The sequence below is a fragment of the Apium graveolens genome, chromosome 2 (assembly GCF_009905375.1).
Source record: "Apium graveolens cultivar Ventura chromosome 2, ASM990537v1, whole genome shotgun sequence".
NCBI classification, from domain to species: domain Eukaryota; kingdom Viridiplantae; phylum Streptophyta; class Magnoliopsida; order Apiales; family Apiaceae; genus Apium; species Apium graveolens.
In genome coordinates, this window is record NC_133648.1 from 10,070,713 (window position 1) to 10,087,187 (window position 16,475).

General features: G+C 35.9%; 1 protein-coding gene across 1 annotated transcript; it reads left to right on the forward strand.

The window, feature by feature from the left end:
- The first annotated feature begins 3,141 nt into the window (after nt 1–3,141).
- Nucleotides 3,142–13,748, forward strand: LOC141685344 (uncharacterized). Its single transcript, XM_074490454.1, has 4 exons — nt 3,142–3,268; nt 11,969–12,924; nt 13,172–13,483; nt 13,737–13,748. Exons 1-4 carry the CDS (start codon nt 3,142–3,144, stop codon nt 13,746–13,748), a joined length of 1,407 nt encoding a protein of 468 aa, XP_074346555.1.
- Nucleotides 13,749–16,475: the final 2,727 nt, after the last annotated feature.

A 16,475-nucleotide genomic window follows, 5' to 3' on the forward strand; every position in this document is an offset into this window, starting at 1 on the left:
GAAGGGTGTTGCTATACTCCGGTAAATAAATTAACCGGCTACAATCTAATAACAACAAAGTTCCTAGCTACTACAAAGATTTAGAAATCAAATCCTATACAATGATCTAGCTTTTGTTTGTCTAAGGATTTAATTACCGGATAACGATTATAATGTCCATATGAATATACAAGAGCTAAACTGAGCATTATAACGTTACTCCAGTGAGAAGAATAACTGATATGGATTTGTGTGTATATCTCATATGTATCTCTTTGCTTCAATTCTTCACCTCTTTTGGGAGAGAAGATGAACTGAACAATACAATTTCTTGATTGCTAAAAAACCTTATGCTGCTGAGTGTAGTCTTTTATATCAATTAAAATATGTGGCTGAAATTGAACCACACAAATTAACTGAATGTATGAACAAAGATGTAGCTGAGGAGTAAGTGGCGACCGAAAATATTCTTTTGTAACCTGCGACCAAGGATCTTTTATTCTCACAAACAGCTAACATGCGACTAGTAAATAAACTAGTACAGGTAACCTGTGACGTTTATTTGTAAGTGGTAAACCAACTTGTGACGTCTAGTTTCCTTTAGTTTATTAACTTCACAACCTGCGACCAACAAATTTGGTTGCCTGGTTTGTTTAGTTAACTTAACTAGCGACTGTTTATTTGATTTCCTTGTTTTTTGTTTTTCCTTTTTCTTTTTTTCCTTTTTCTTTTTCCTTTCTTTTGTTTTGTTTTCTTTGTTTTTGTTTTTCTTTTTGTTTTCTTTTTTTATTTTGTTTTTCTTTTTTCCTTTCTTTTGTTTTTTTTTTCTTTTCTTTTGTTTATACTTGAGTTTATATTTTAAGAGTTATCGTGATATGGGGTAATCGTTAGGCGTTCTGAGAAACATCGAGTGTTGAATAAGTTGCTAATTAGGCGTTCTGTTTTGGATTGTGAATTCAGATAGCTGATGCATTCAGGCTAGTAAAGGAAAGGCTATCTTAGGTGGCAGTAGCTCAATACCCGTTAAGCAGGAAAAAGATTTAAGGCAGGTAACTCTGCCGTCTCTTGTGAAATTGATACTAGAGAGGAAATTATTGATGCCATGATAAAGTAGCTACTCTTTATTGCAATTTTGTTATACCTGTTATTGATTCTAAGAAACCCTGATATTGTTTCTTGTGACAACTTGATATCAAACATTGTTTGACCCTTTATAGTAACCCTGTTGATTTGCACCCTAATTACCTTATTATTGCCTTTGTTATCTTATGATCTCGTAAACCCTAAAAGAACCTTTATGAATTCCCATACTTAATGTCTTGATTAATCAGGATTCTTCGATAACCTGTGAACCCTGTCATAAGTTGATCTTTGAAACTATTCTAACTTGGAACTGGTACACCCTGTTTATCATTTGATCTAGTGCCTTAGTATTGATCCTTGTTTACGTTTGATTCGTTCACTTCTTTGGAATCTTAAATTGAACTTAAGAATGATTTTCGACTTGAATGAGTCCAAATGATTTTACATTCTTGTTAATATTAAAATGAATTTAGTCAACTTTCTTCCTTCTTTCAACACAAAGGTTTTCTAAACGAATTCCTGATGGACTGGATAGAGACGTAAGAGGCTAGCGGGGATAGTCCAATATAAGGATGAAATAATGCCATACGTACCATAACGACCAGATGGAGGTCGGTACGGGCTGATCACCCGTATTATATTTAAAAGATAGATATTCCAATCAAGGGTTTCTTTATATTCTTTAAAGAAGAAAATGTTTACCTTCTTTGAGCAGTTTGATCCTTTTTCAATGAAATAAAAAGAAATGGAACAACTCCAGTCTTCGTTTTGGTTGTAATTTTGTGAACCCTGTCACTTTACGCTAATGTTAAGTTCCAAAGTCTGAATGATTATTTCCTTCTGCCGATAAAGACTTTAAAGTCCTACTAATGATTTGTGATGAATGTCGGCTTTCACCCTATCCTGACCCTTGATTCTTGAAAGCCCAAACCTTTCTTCATAACCTTTACATAGTCAAAGACATAAATCTACCACCTAGAGTTTTAAAAGTAGAATGCCATAGATACTGCTATTGCTAATGTTATCGAATTATAGAACTGTTATATAGCTACTTGCTGAGCTTTTGTCCTCATTTATTTGCTTTGATTTAACCATGACAGTTAAGCGAGAAGATGACCAGACTTAGGTGCACCGCTCGCAAGAGCGTTCCCGACGGTCCCTAGCGTGTCGTAGGTTTCCAGATGCCAAAGCAGGTAGCAGTGTGTGTGAGCAAGCGTATTAGTTGGAAGGAATGTATAAGTTGGATCAGATACAGTGGGTTATCTGTTGGTTCCATGTCGGAATCGAATGAATTTGAATTTATTAATATTTTGGGTTGTAATATATTTAATCTGGTTGGTAGTTGTAATCTTGTCTCAAACTTAATCCTGTTTAGATCCTTTTAGTATTTAATCGGGGTTTATTATATATGCTGTTATTATATTAGTTTAATGGTGTATGGATCCTCATTTCCTAACCCCGAGATTGAGGGTGTCACAAATTGGTATCAGAGCTATAAGATTTAGTCCCTGAGACAAGTTAGGATAAAATGGTATTTGGGTGTATATATATATATTGCGAAAGTGTTCGACTCATATAAAGTTGAGTTAGACTATTAGGTATGGTCTAAGTAAAGTTATTAGGTCAAGGTAGCAACTAAAGTTAGGGTGTGTAGTCAGTTGAAGTCTTATTTAACCCTAATGTTATTTCTTGGCTATTGCTTTTGTTTTATCTCAGGACCCTAGTAGTGGTAGCAATTCAAACTCTTAGCATAGTTTGCATGGTTCCCCGGTGGACTCTATTCCACCCCCTTCAGTGGAGACCTTGTATGTTAGTTCAGACCCTGAGGAGGACCCATCTGAGAGTAGTGAGGCCCCTATACATGATTCTCCCCTGAGACCAGATCTAGAGACCCCAGCCCCTGAGCGAGAGTCTGTTATGCCTGTGCTTGTGCCTGTCAATGTTGGTGGCAAGTTGGCCCAGGATCGAAATTTTGTTTATTCTCGTATTCCTGAGTTGGGATCTTTGGCGGATAGACTATCTCGTGAGTCTAGGTAACAGACGTCAGTGCTAGAGGATGAGTGGAGAGTTCGTATTCAGATGGTGGAGCAGGTTGCCCGGAGGAGATTGAATGAGGGATCATCTTCCAGTGATGCTGATGTTGAGGCCCAGAGGGTGCATAAGATCATTCGTTGGATGCTGACAGTGTTGGAGGAGATTCTTGATGGTTAGTGAGGTTGTAAGATCGGACATGATATCTAGTGGAGCCTGTAGTTATTGTGGTTATTTTTTAGCGCTTGTAGGCTTTGGGATACTTGGTCAGATGTCGGGATCCCTTTTTCTTTTTTATGTTGTATTGTATTTCAGAACTAGTGTTGCTTGCAGTAGTAGTTAGGTAGAAGTTAGGGGTAGATAGGGGGATATTTTCCAGTTTTTCCTCTGTTTAACCCTGCTTTATTATTGTACCTTGTTGGATTTTAAACGCAGCGGGGGCATGGCAAAACACTTTTACACATATAAAATCCAAATAAAAGCATACAGATCATGAATAAAAATTCGAGGGATCGAATCTAACCTTTAAAAATAATTCGGAGACAACGATCAGAGATCCTTAGCAGTTGCTCCTCAAGTGTGAAGCACTCCACCGGTATCCACCAAGAAAACGATGTTAAGGAGGAGGAAGGAGGTGGAGAGAATTGGGTTTTCCAAACTTTTTGGGTTTTGTGTGGGTTAGAATAAAATAGGGTCTATAATAGTGTATTTATAGGCAAAATTTTCAGCTGAAATTTTCCCATAAATAATATTATTATTATCCCATTTATTATTCTCATTAATAATTAAAACACCTTTTAATTATTAATCCTTTTTCTAAACACTTTAGAAATAATTCTCTCTCTTGATTTAATTTCCAAAAATTAAATCCTTAATTAATAATATTAAGAACTTTTCTTAATTAATTTATAATCAATTAAATCTCATTTAATCAATTATTAAATTTGCCAATTAATTATTTATTTCATAAATAAATAATTATTAGCCATTATTAATTAATTCCTCCACCATTAAATCATTCTCTTTTTATGGTGTGACCCTGTAGGTTCAATATTAAGCCGGTAGTAGAAATAAATAATAATAAAACTATTTTATCATTATTTATATAAATTATCTAATTTATTAAATATGATTAATTAATTAATCACATTTATTCTACATCGTGAGGGATACTTCTCAGCATATCGCGACTATCCGGATAATATGAATTCACTGCTTAGAATACCAAGAACCTATTCAGTGAATAGTTACCGTACAATAAACTCCTTCTACCCTACAATGTCCCGATTAAATACAAGGCATGGATCTCGTGTCAAGCCTATCTAATTCAATCACTTGCTTACCATTTACTATGCGTAGTTCTATGCAAATTAGAAACTCAATTCTAATTTCATTTACTCTGGCCAGAGATTCCTGAACTAGCATAAGTGGATCAGCCTTGAACATTCGCTTCCTTCACTGGAAGGGGTAGATCCTTTATTGATCATACACTATCTTTGTGTACAAATTCCTATACCCAGTAGAGCCCTAATAATTGTCCCTGGAGACTAAGAACTAAACCAAAGCATAGTTCAGTGTACACAAGATGACTATGATTACCTCAAGTCTAAGGATACTTGTACAACTATCACTATGTGAACAACTGCTGACACGTGAGTGAACTCCATCAGTTGTTCAGCTGTGCGAGTCATGTTCAGTGAACTTATTCTATAATAAGCACCTTCATACTAGCTATAGTGTCACCACACAAATGTCTATGAGAACAGACATCCTTCATAATGAAGCAAGCATAGTATGTACCGATCTCTGCGGATTATTAATTACCAGTTAGTAATCCTACGACCAGGAACTATTTAAGTTTAGAGTTATCATCTTTTTAGGTCTCACTATTATGATCTCATCATAATCCATAAAAAGCTTTACTCTAAACTATGGTATATCTTATTTAAACACTTAAATAGATAGAGCCCGTAATAAAAACAAAACAAGTCTTTTATTAATATCAATGAAATCAAAACAAATTACACAGGAAGTTATTCCTAAATCCTAATACATGATTGGACTTAGGACATATTCCTTTCAATCTCCCACTTGTACTAAAGCCAATCACTCTGGTATCTAATACCCATCTTGTCTTTATGACGATCAAAGTGACTTTCATAAAGTAGCTTTGTGAGTGGGTCTGCTATGTTGTTATGTGTGTCAACTCTAATTCAATACAATACAAGAAATGTTACCGCGCTCCCACTAACCCTTTTGTAGACGCATGGTTCATCTGCGTTTTTGATAAAATCAAACTCTTTGATTGTCTCATCAAAATGAATGTTCCATCTTTCGAGAAGCTTGCTTTAAACCACATATGGTTCGCAATAGCTTACACATTAGGTTTTCATTTCCCTTGGAAAGAAAACCATCTGGCTATATGTCATATCTCATAGTCGTAGTAAGCAGCAATCGCAAGCAAAATCCGAACTAATTTTAGCGGGGCTACAGGTAAAAGGTTTCATCAAAGTCAATTCATTGACTTTGTTTGAATCCTTTTGCCACAAGCCTGGCCTTAAAGGTCTCCACCTGGCCATCTGCTCTAATCATTCTTTTGTATCCCGTATACATAGATTTCATCCCGGATTTCATGGCACTATGCCATTTCTCCGAGTCAACACTACTCATAGCCTCATTATAGGTCACAGGGTCGTCATCATCAATGATCGACAACTCATTGTCATTCTCAATGACAAGGCCATAATACCTCTCAGGTTGGAGAGACACTCTCCCTGATCTATGAATGGGTTGTTCCACAAAAGGTTGTTCAGTCAGAACAGGTGTTTCCACTTGATCCGTAGTAGTTTGTGCTTCTTGAACTTCATCAAGTTCAATTTTGCTCCCACTGTTTCCTTCAAGGATAAACTCCTTTTCCAAGAAGGTAGCATGTCTGGAGACAAACACCCGATGATCGGTGTAAAAGTAATACCCTAAAGTCTCTTTAGGATATCCCACAAAACTACATTTTACAGATCAATATTCCAGCTTATCTGGGTCAACTTACTTGACATAAGCTGGATATCCCCAAATCTTAACGTGTTTAAGACTCGGTTTCCTTTCTTTCCATATCTCATACGAAGTTTGAGGAACCGATTTGGAAGGCACCTTATTCAGTAAATATGCTGAGGTTTCCAATGCATAACCCCATAGGAATACTGGAAGATTTGCATAGCTCATCATGGACCGAACTATGTCTAACAAAGTTCGATTTCTCCTTTCAGATACCAATCTGGAGGAGTCCACTGGGAGACTATACCATTTACTTTGAGATAATCCAGAAACTCTCCATTCAAGTATTCACCACCTCGATATAATCGAAGAATTATAATACTATGTTTGGTTTGTTTCTCCACTTCATACTTATATTCTTTGAACTTTTCAAAGGCTTCAGACTTGTGTTTCATCAAACACATATCCGAATCTAGATCTATCATCTATGAAAGTAATGAAGTATGAAAATCCACCCATGGCTTGCATAGACATTGGTCCACATACATCTGTGTGTACCATTCCTAGCAAATTTGCAGCCCTCTCTCCATGTCTACTAAATGGAGACTACAGTGCCACAACGAAGTGAGATTTTCATCATCCCTTTTCTTTTATTAGTTTGTTCAATCTGAAGTAAATTATGTCACATTTATACAAACCATTATTTAAAGCACCACGTCCATAAAGAATATTATCTCTAAGAATAGAACATTTATTATTCTCAATAATAAATGAAAATCCATCCAAGTCTAACATGGGAATATAAATAATATTCCTCACAATCGAGGGAACAAAATAACACTTATTTAAAACAATAGTCTTGCCCGTAGGCATATGTAAATGAAATGATTCTACATCTTCAGCAGCAACTCTTGCTCCATTTCCCATCAGTAGAATCACCTCCTCTTCCTCAAGAGTCCTACTTCTCCTTGGTCCCTGCAATAAATTGCAGATTTGAGAACCACGGGCGGTATCTAATACCCAAGTAGAAATTTGATTTAATGACATATTCACTTCTATCATGAACATACTTGAATCAGAAGCGGTAGTCTCACTACCCTTCTTCTTCTTCAATTCTGCAAGGTAAACCTTGCAGTTTCTCTTCCAGTGCCCCACCTTGTTACAGTGAAAGCAAACAACTTTGCTCTTGGGGTCTTCAGCTTTTGGTGGAACCGGCTTTTCTTCACCTACTTTCTTCTTCTTGGAAGAGTTCCTCTTCCTTTTCTTAGGATTGGAACCTTCACCAATTAGAAGAACAGAACTCTTCTTAGGGGGAAAATTCGATTCCGCAGTCTTCAACATGTTGTGGAGTTCAGGCAGGCTGACATCCAACTTATTCATGTGAAAGTTCACAACAAACTGCGAGAACGAACTCGGAAGCGATTGCAAGACCAGGTCTTGGCTCAGCTCCCCATCCATGGCAAAACCAAGTTGTCCAAGACGTTCAATCAAATTGATCATCTTAAGTACATGGTCATTCATAGATGATCCCTCAGACATCCTACAACCGAACAGCTCCTTCGATATCTCATATCGAGTTGTCCTCCCCGCCACATCATACAACTCTTGTCGATGCATGATGATAGTGTGAGCATCCATATGCTCATGTTGCTTCTGTAGCTCAATGTTCATGGAAGCTAGCATGATGCATTGAGCAACATTTGCATCATCTATCCACTTACGATACACAACATGTTCATCATTATGTGCATCACTAGCAGGTTCAGTAGGCTTAGGTGAGTCAATCACGTATTCCAGCTTCTCAATCCTGAGAACAATTCTCAAGTTTCGAAGCCAGTCAGCATAATTAGGACCAGTCAATTTGTGAGCATCTACTATGCTTCTGAGTGATAGTGCATAAGACATAACGTACAAAGTAAATCTGTAAATGATAAACACATAACAACACTTAGCAAATATTCGATTTTATTTTAAAACACTATATGAATCGGGTCTTTATTCATAAGTGGCTCCCACTAGTTTATCTAATTTATTCATAATGCTAGTGGGAATAGCGATCCTACATTCCATTACACGACCCCGGCTGTAGCACGAACTGCCATGTAATGTTCAATAGGCAGACAACTCTTGTCAATTACATCTCATGTTATTCCCTAATCAAACTTTAGCCTCTTGAATAATTGAGTCTCGGCTGTAGCACGACAAACTCAATATTCTAAGTCAAGTCTAACCCAACATTCCGTACAGTTGAATCAGTCCCCAAAGGCCCACGGTTGTAGCACGTACCGACCTTTAGATTCTTATTCAATGTACACATCTCTATGTAATAGACAAGTATTTCTTATTTCCAAATCAAAGCCCTCGGCTGTAGCACGAACCGACAATGATTCAAAAATAAGAACTACTTTTCTATCATGTTGGAAGGCTATGACCGACACAAGCCCGTTGTGTCATTGGCCAATTACTACTTGATATTATTTAATTTTAGAGGGATTATATTACGTTACAATCATAATCATATTATAAAGAAATTCTTCCTTTTAAATTAAATATTTCAAATCAATAATCAATAATCAGATGATTCCCAGATCGGGTGGAGCATTGTCAAGAGGCGTCACTTAATAACCCTTTCTTACAGATAGAAATCTGTTGTTGACAGAATCATCCTTTCTCTCATATCGAAAATTCATATTCAATTACGTGTTTCATAAACACAAGAATCTCATGATTATATTCATAATATTATTCTTAAGGTTATAAAACAATTTCACTATACTAGGTTGTCTAACAAACGCCTTATGTTTATTTAAGTTCACCTAAATCTATCATCGCATGATAAACTAAGCATATATCACATATATAAACATGAATAAACATCAAGGTAGGCATGTTACATCATCTAGCATATAGGTCTAAGCATTATACATCTCTATGTATCACATGAAGCATTTAAAAGCAGTTAAAACAGTTTAAAAACAACTTTAAAACACTTCATGGAAATATAAACAGTTCAAAACTTTTATATAAACTAAAATTGATCACTCCATTAGATCCGTCTCGGAAAAACGAATCCAATGGTATATTGCACGCCCAAAACGGAGTTACGAAACTCCCAAAAAAACAATTTTAATGAGGACAGTGGGGTGTAACGCATTACAGGAACGCGTTACAAGCCCTGTAACGCATTCCGGTGATGCGTTACAGCCCTTTTAAGCCATTAAAAAGTGTAACGCATTCCGTGAATGCGCCATAGGTGTGTAACGCATTCCCGGAATGCGTGACACCCCCTTTTTTTTTCAGCAGCCGACAGCTTTTGTCACGGACTCCGCGCCTGACAGCGCCTGACTTCTTTCTCTTTCTTTCCGTGCAATCAGTAACAGTAGAAGACAAGCAGCACATCAGATACAGATATATACATACATACAATACATATATATATAAGATTTGTTTAATTATGAATTTTAATTACAAGAACTTCAAAAATTCATAATAAAAAATCTATACATCCTAAAATTATGAAAAAAATACCCAGACGATCTACAACACTTGCAGAACCCAGATCAATATTCAAAATTATTCCGAGAAACGATTTCTCATCAGACAAAATTAATCAATGATATAACTTGTAAAAATCATAATTAATTCATACAAGCATATAAAATTCTGAAATTTTTACCACAGATCTATATGCATACAACCTATGCTCTGATACCATTGTTGGATTTTAAATGCAGCGGGGGCATGGCAAAATACTTTTACACATATAAAATCTAAATAAAAGCATACAGATCATGAATAAAAATTCGAGGGATCGAATCTAACCTTTAAAAATAATTCGGAGACAACGATCAGAGATCCTTAGCAGTTGCTCCTCAAGTGTGAAGCACTCCACCGGTATCCACCAAGAAAACGATGTTAAGGAGGAGGAAGGAGGTGGAGAGAATTGGGTTTTCCAAACTTTTTGGGTTTTGTGTGGGTTAGAATAAAATAGGGTCTATAATAGTGTATTTATAGGCAAAATTTTCAGCTGAAATTTTCCCATAAATAATATTATTATTATCCCATTTATTATTCTCATTAATAATTAAAACACCTTTTAATTATTAATCCTTTTTCTAAACACTTTAGAAATAATTCTCTCTCTTGATTTAATTTCCAAAAATTAAATCCTTAATTAATAATATTAAGAACTTTTCTTAATTAATTTATAATCAATTAAATCTCATTTAATCAATTATTAAATTTGCCAATTAATTATTTATTTCATAAATAAATAATTATTAGCCATTATTAATTAATTCCTCCACCATTAAATCATTCTCTTTTTATGGTGTGACCCTGTAGGTTCAATATTAAGCCGGTAGTAGAAATAAATAATAATAAAATTATTTTATCATTATTTATATAAATTATCTAATTTATTAAATATGATTAATTAATTAATCACATTTATTCTACATCGTGAGGGATACTTCTCAGCATATCGCGACTATCCGGATAATATGAATTCACTGCTTAGAATACCAAGAACCTATTCAGTGAATAGTTACCGTACAATAAACTTCTTCTACCCTACAATGTCCCGATTAAATACAAGGCATGGATCTCGTGTCAAGCCTATCTAATTCAATCACTTGCTTACCATTTACTATGCGTAGTTCTATGCAAATTAGAAACTCATTTCTAATTTCATTTACTCTGGCCAGAGATTCCTGAACTAGCATAAGTGGATCAGCCTTGAACATTCGCTTCCTTCACTGGAAGGGGTAGATCCTTTATTGATCATACACTATCTTTGTGTACAAATTCCTATACCCAGTAGAGCCCTAATAATTGTCCCTGGAGACTAAGAACTAAACCAAAGCATAGTTCAGTGTACACAAGATGACTATGATTACCTCAAGTCTAAGGATACTTGTACAACTATCACTATGTGAACAACTGCTGACACGTGAGTGAACTCCATCAGTTGTTCAGCTGTGCGAGTCATGTTCAGTGAACTTATTCTATAATAAGCACCTACATACTAGCTATAGTGTCACCACACAAATGTCTATGAGAACAGACATCCTTCATAATGAAGCAAGCATAGTATGTACCGATCTCTGTGGATTATTAATTACCAGTTAGTAATCTTACGACCAGGAACTATTTAAGTTTAGAGTTATCATCTTTTTAGGTCTCACTATTATGATCTCATCATAATCCATAAAAAGCTTTACTCTAAACTATGGTATATCTTATTTAAACACTTAAATAGATAGAGCCCGTAATAAAAACAAAACAAGTCTTTTATTAATATCAATGAAATCAAAACAGATTACACAGGAAGTTATTCCTAAATCCTAATACATGATTGGACTTAGGACATATTCCTTTCATACCTTATATCAACACTTATTGTACTAGAACCTTTTTTTCTATGTACCTTTGAATCGTTAAATAAACCATGCATTTTGTCTTATATTGTGGACCTTGGAACTTTCATAAATAATTTTGCATACCATGTTTCCAAGCAACCGTACTTAACATACTATGGACATCATATATTGTATCATGTGAGAACCCTAACTGATGAGAGAATTATGCGGTAATAGGATTGCATGCGCAACTGGGTAAAACTTAAAACTCGCAAAATTATTTTTCAAACAAAATCATTATTGTTGTATATCAATTCCATGCTATCGTACTGTTAAATAATTTCTCAATCAGGTTTGTAAGAAACAACCACTTCACCAAATCACCAAGAAGAAGAAACTCATACCCAAGATCAAGAACAAAACCAAGATACTCATATGATGAACCAACTCTTTCAACTTTTGCAACAACCCTCAGCCCCTAAAGTCGGCAATTTCAAGCAATTTCAATCTGTATATCCCCCCAGAGTTTATAGGATTGCCAGATCTGATTAAAGCTCAATCTTGGTTGAGAGAAATAGAGAAGGTTTTTGAGTTAGCAGAAGTTAAGGATGATAAGAAGGCGCAGTACACGAGTTATTATCTTAAGGATGAGGCTAGTTATTGGTGGGAATCTTCTAAGGCGTTGCTTGAAGGAAAAGTTATAACCTGGGAGAAGTTTACGGAGATGTTTTTAGAGAAGTATTTTCCAATTTATATGCAAGACCAGCTGGAAATGAAGTTTCTGAATCTTAGACAGGAAGACATGACCGTGGCGGAATATGAAGTGAAGTTTTTGGAGTTAGCAAGGTTTGCGCCCGAGTATGTGAATACCGAAGTGAATAAGGCCAAAAGATTCCAGCAAGGATTGAAACCAGGGATTCGAAGTCAGGTGGCTCTTTTTGAAATAAGGAATTATGCCGCGTTAGTTCAGAAAGCGATGATTGTAGAAGGAGAAATAGAAGCAACTAAGAGAGAAAGTGAAGGAAATAAAAGAAAGTTTGAAGAATCTGAACATGATCAAGGAAGTTCTAAGTTTGGAGGAAAGTTTGGGAAGAATGCTAGAAATCAAAACCAGAAACTTCAGAAGTTTAAGCCCGGGAACGGAAATCAAAAGAATTGTTTCCAGAAGACGGGACAACTAGTGAATGATAATAGACCCCACATGCTTAGGATTGATGGACCACCACCCCCATCAGCACCAGCAGCCCATCCAAGGGCAAGAACATTCAACATAACTATGAAAGATGCAGTGCAAAATGCGGATGTGGTAGCATGTACGCTTGTAATAAATTCAGTAGAAGTCAAAGTGTTAATGGAATCTGGAGCTACTAGATCTTTTATTGCTGAAAGTGTTATTGATAAATTAAAGTGCATTGTGTACCCTCTCAAGCCCAATTTAATTATAGAAGTAGCGAATCAAGAAAGAGTCACTGTCAATAAGGTTTGCCCCAATTGCAAATTGGTTATAGAAGGTCGGCATTTTTTTTGCTGACTTAATACCTTTTAAGCTAGGAGAATTCGATGTTATATTAGGCATGGATTAGTTGTCAAACCACGATACGCAAATTGAATGTAAAAGCAAGAAAGTGAAGTTGAGAACCAAGGATGGATTTGAAGTGATATCTAGAGGGAAGAAGCAAGAAAGGAAGTTTTTAACTCCTATCCAAATGAAGAGATTGTTACGACAGGGATGCGAAGCGTATTTGGCTCATGTAAAGGATATAGAGGCGAAATCCTTAAGAATTGAGGATATTTCAGTAGTTAAAGATTTTACCGACGTGTTTCCGGATGAATTACCTGGATTACCTCCAGATCGAGAGATCGAATTCATAATTGATTTGGCTCCAGGAACGGAACCAGTTTGGAAAGCTCCCTACCGAATGGCGCCTGTCGAGATGAAGGAATTAGCGATGCAATTGAAAGAATTGTTAAACAAAGGAGTAATTCACCCGAGTGTATCCATGTGGGGTGCATCAGTGCTATTCGTAAAGAAGAAATACGTAAGCATGAAGTTGTGTATCGATTACCGCGAATTGAATAAGTTGACTATTAAGAATAAGTGTCTTCTACCGCGAATTGATGATTTATTTGATCAGCTGAAAGGAGCTACCTATTTCTCGAAGATTGATTTAAGATCTGGATACGATCAACTAAAGATCAAGGCGAAAGACGTATGTAGCGACTTGGAATTTCATGACGTAATTAAGTGAATAAATTATAGTTTTGTGTTATAATTGTGGATTATGTGAATAGATAAAAGGCTAATTGATTTTGTCGGTTAATTGCCGTTATTGTATATTAGTAAATGGGAACATGAAGTAACTCATTCCAGTTTGATGAGTCAACTAAAAGGTGAAGTTGTGTCGTCGGGCCGTTAAGTTGAATTGGACCCGTGTTATAAAGGGATTAAAATATTTGGAAATGTGTATGAAAGATATTACTTGATGATCCTATGTGTTTGTATGTTGTGTGCTTTGTGCATATTCGAATCTGAGTTATTTTGGGGATTTTAAATAATTATAAAAGGATTTGCAAAGGATTTAATGATCTTTGAACATTTTTATAAAATCAAAGGAATGTGATTAATGTATAAAATTTGCTTCATTGTCTTCAAAATTAATCAAGGAACTTTTTAAAAATATTAGTTGAATTTATGTGAGTAGTTTGACATTTAAGAATGATTTTAGAAGTTTTAAATTGTATTATTACGATTCATTTGTAAAGTCCATAGCAAAATAATTGCTCAATCAGGTTTGTAAGAAATGGCCGCTTCACCAAATCACCAATAAGAAGAAACTCAAACCCAAGGTCAAGAACAAAACCAAGATACTCCTATGATGACCCGAATTTTTCAACTTTTGCAACAACCTTCAGCCCCTAAAGTTGGTAATTTCAAGCAATTTCAGTCTGTACATCCCCGGAGTTTGTAGGATTGCCAGATCCGATAAAAAGCTCAGTCTTGGTTGAGAGAAATGGAGAAGGCTTTTGAGTTAGCAGAAGTTAATGATGACAAGAAGGCGCAATATGCGAATCATTATCTTAAGGATGATGCCAGTTATTGGTGGGAATCTTCTAAGGCGTTGCTCGAAGGAAAAGTTACGACCTGGGAAAAATTTACAGAGATGTTCTTAGAGAAGTACTTGCCAAGTTATATGCAAGACCAGTTGGAAATGAGGTTTTTGAATCTTAGGCAGGAAGATATGATCGTGGCTGAATATGAAGTGAAGTTTTCAGAGTTATCAAGATTCGCGCCCGAGTATGTGAATACCGAAACAAAGAAGGCAAAAAGATTTCAGCAAGGAATTATGCCGCATTAGTTCAGAAAGTGATGATTGTAGAAGGATGAGAAAGGAATATATCGCGTAGGCTCACGTATTTGGATTCCTAACGTTATGGAATTGAAGCACGAGATTTTGCACGAAGCGCATAACTCGAGGTTTTCGATTCACCCTGGAAGTACGAAAATGTACAAGGATTTGAAAGAAAGTTATTGGTGGCCGAACATGAAAAAGGAGATCGCGGAATGGATAAGTAAATGCTATACATGTCAAAGAGTAAAAGCAGATCATCAGCGACCGAGTGGATTGCTTCAGCGACTAGATATACCCGAATGGAAATGGGAGCATATTGCGATGGATTTCGTGGTAGGATTGCCAAAGACTAAGTCTAATCATAATGCAGTTTGGGTAATAGTTGATCGACTGAGAAAATCAGTGTATTTCTTACCAATCAACGAAAAGTTCTCATTAGAAAAGTTGGTCAAAGTGTACTTGAATAAAATCGTAATGCGTCATGGAGTACATGTGTATATCGTATATGATAGAGATTCGAGATTTAACTCGAGATTTTGGTGACAAATTCATGATCATTTTGGAACTAAGTTAAAAAAGAGTACGGCGTATCATCCGCAGACTGACGGAAAAAGTGAAAGGACTATTCAGATAATAGAGGATATGTTGCGAACTTGTGCATTGGATTTCAAAGGAAATTGGGATGACCATTTGCCATTAATTGAATTCTCTTACAATAATAATTATCACGCAAGTATCGACATGCCACCATACGAAACATTATATGGGAGAAAGTGCAGATCCCCTACGTATTGGGATGAGGTTGGCGAGCGCAAACTAACTGGCCCAGAGCTAGTTCAGCAAACGAAAGAGAAAGTGGAAGTGATTCGCAAAAGGTTAATTGTTGCTCAAGATCGACAAAAGAATTACGCAGATAAGAACCGGAAAGATATGCAATTCGAGCCCGGAGACAAAGTATTGTTGAAAATATTTTCATGGAAAGGTTTATCCATATTCGGAAAGAAAGGAAAGTTGAGTCCTAGGTATATTGGACCTTTCGAAGTGCTAATACAAGTAGAAAAGTGGCATATGAGTTAGCGTTACCTCCGCAGACGCAACATCTTCATAACGTGTTTCATATTTCTCTTCTGAAGAAATATAATGCTCATGTCGGTCATGTGATCAAATTGGAACCAATAAAAATTCAACAAGACCTATCTTACGTGGAACAACCTGTTCAAATTTTAGATCGAAAAGAGAAGACGCTCAGAAATAAAGTTGTACCTCTAGTTAGAGTATTGTGGATAAATCCTAAGATAGAGGAATCGACTTGGGAATTAGAAAGCGAAATGCGAGAAAAGTATCCCCATTTATTTGATTAGACTAGATTCTGAGGAAAAAATACTTTTAAGGGGGGTAGATTGTAGCGACTAGGAATTTCGCGACGTAATTAAGTGAATAAAGTATAGTTTTGTGTTGTAATTACGGATTATGTGAATAGATAAAAGGCTAATTGATTTTTTTGGTTAATTGTCGTTATTGTATATTAGTAACTGGGAACGTAAAGTAACTCGTTCCAGTTTGATGAGTCGGCTAAAAGGTTAAGCTGTGTCGTTGGACCGTCAAGTTAAACGGGACCCGTGTTATAAAGGGATTAAAATATTTGGAAATGTGTATGAGAGATATTACTTGATGATCCTAC

Coding starts and splice junctions, on each gene's coding strand:
- LOC141685344 (XM_074490454.1), top strand. CDS start 3,142: ATGGTGGAGCAGGTTGCCCGGAGGAGATTGAATGAGGGATCATCTTCC. Junction 3,269..11,968: donor GTTGGAGGAGATTCTTGATG/GTTAGTGAGGTT, acceptor ATATCCCCCCAG/AGTTTATAGGATTGCCAGAT. Junction 12,925..13,171: donor AAAGAGTCACTGTCAATAAG/GTTTGCCCCAAT, acceptor TTGTTACGACAG/GGATGCGAAGCGTATTTGGC.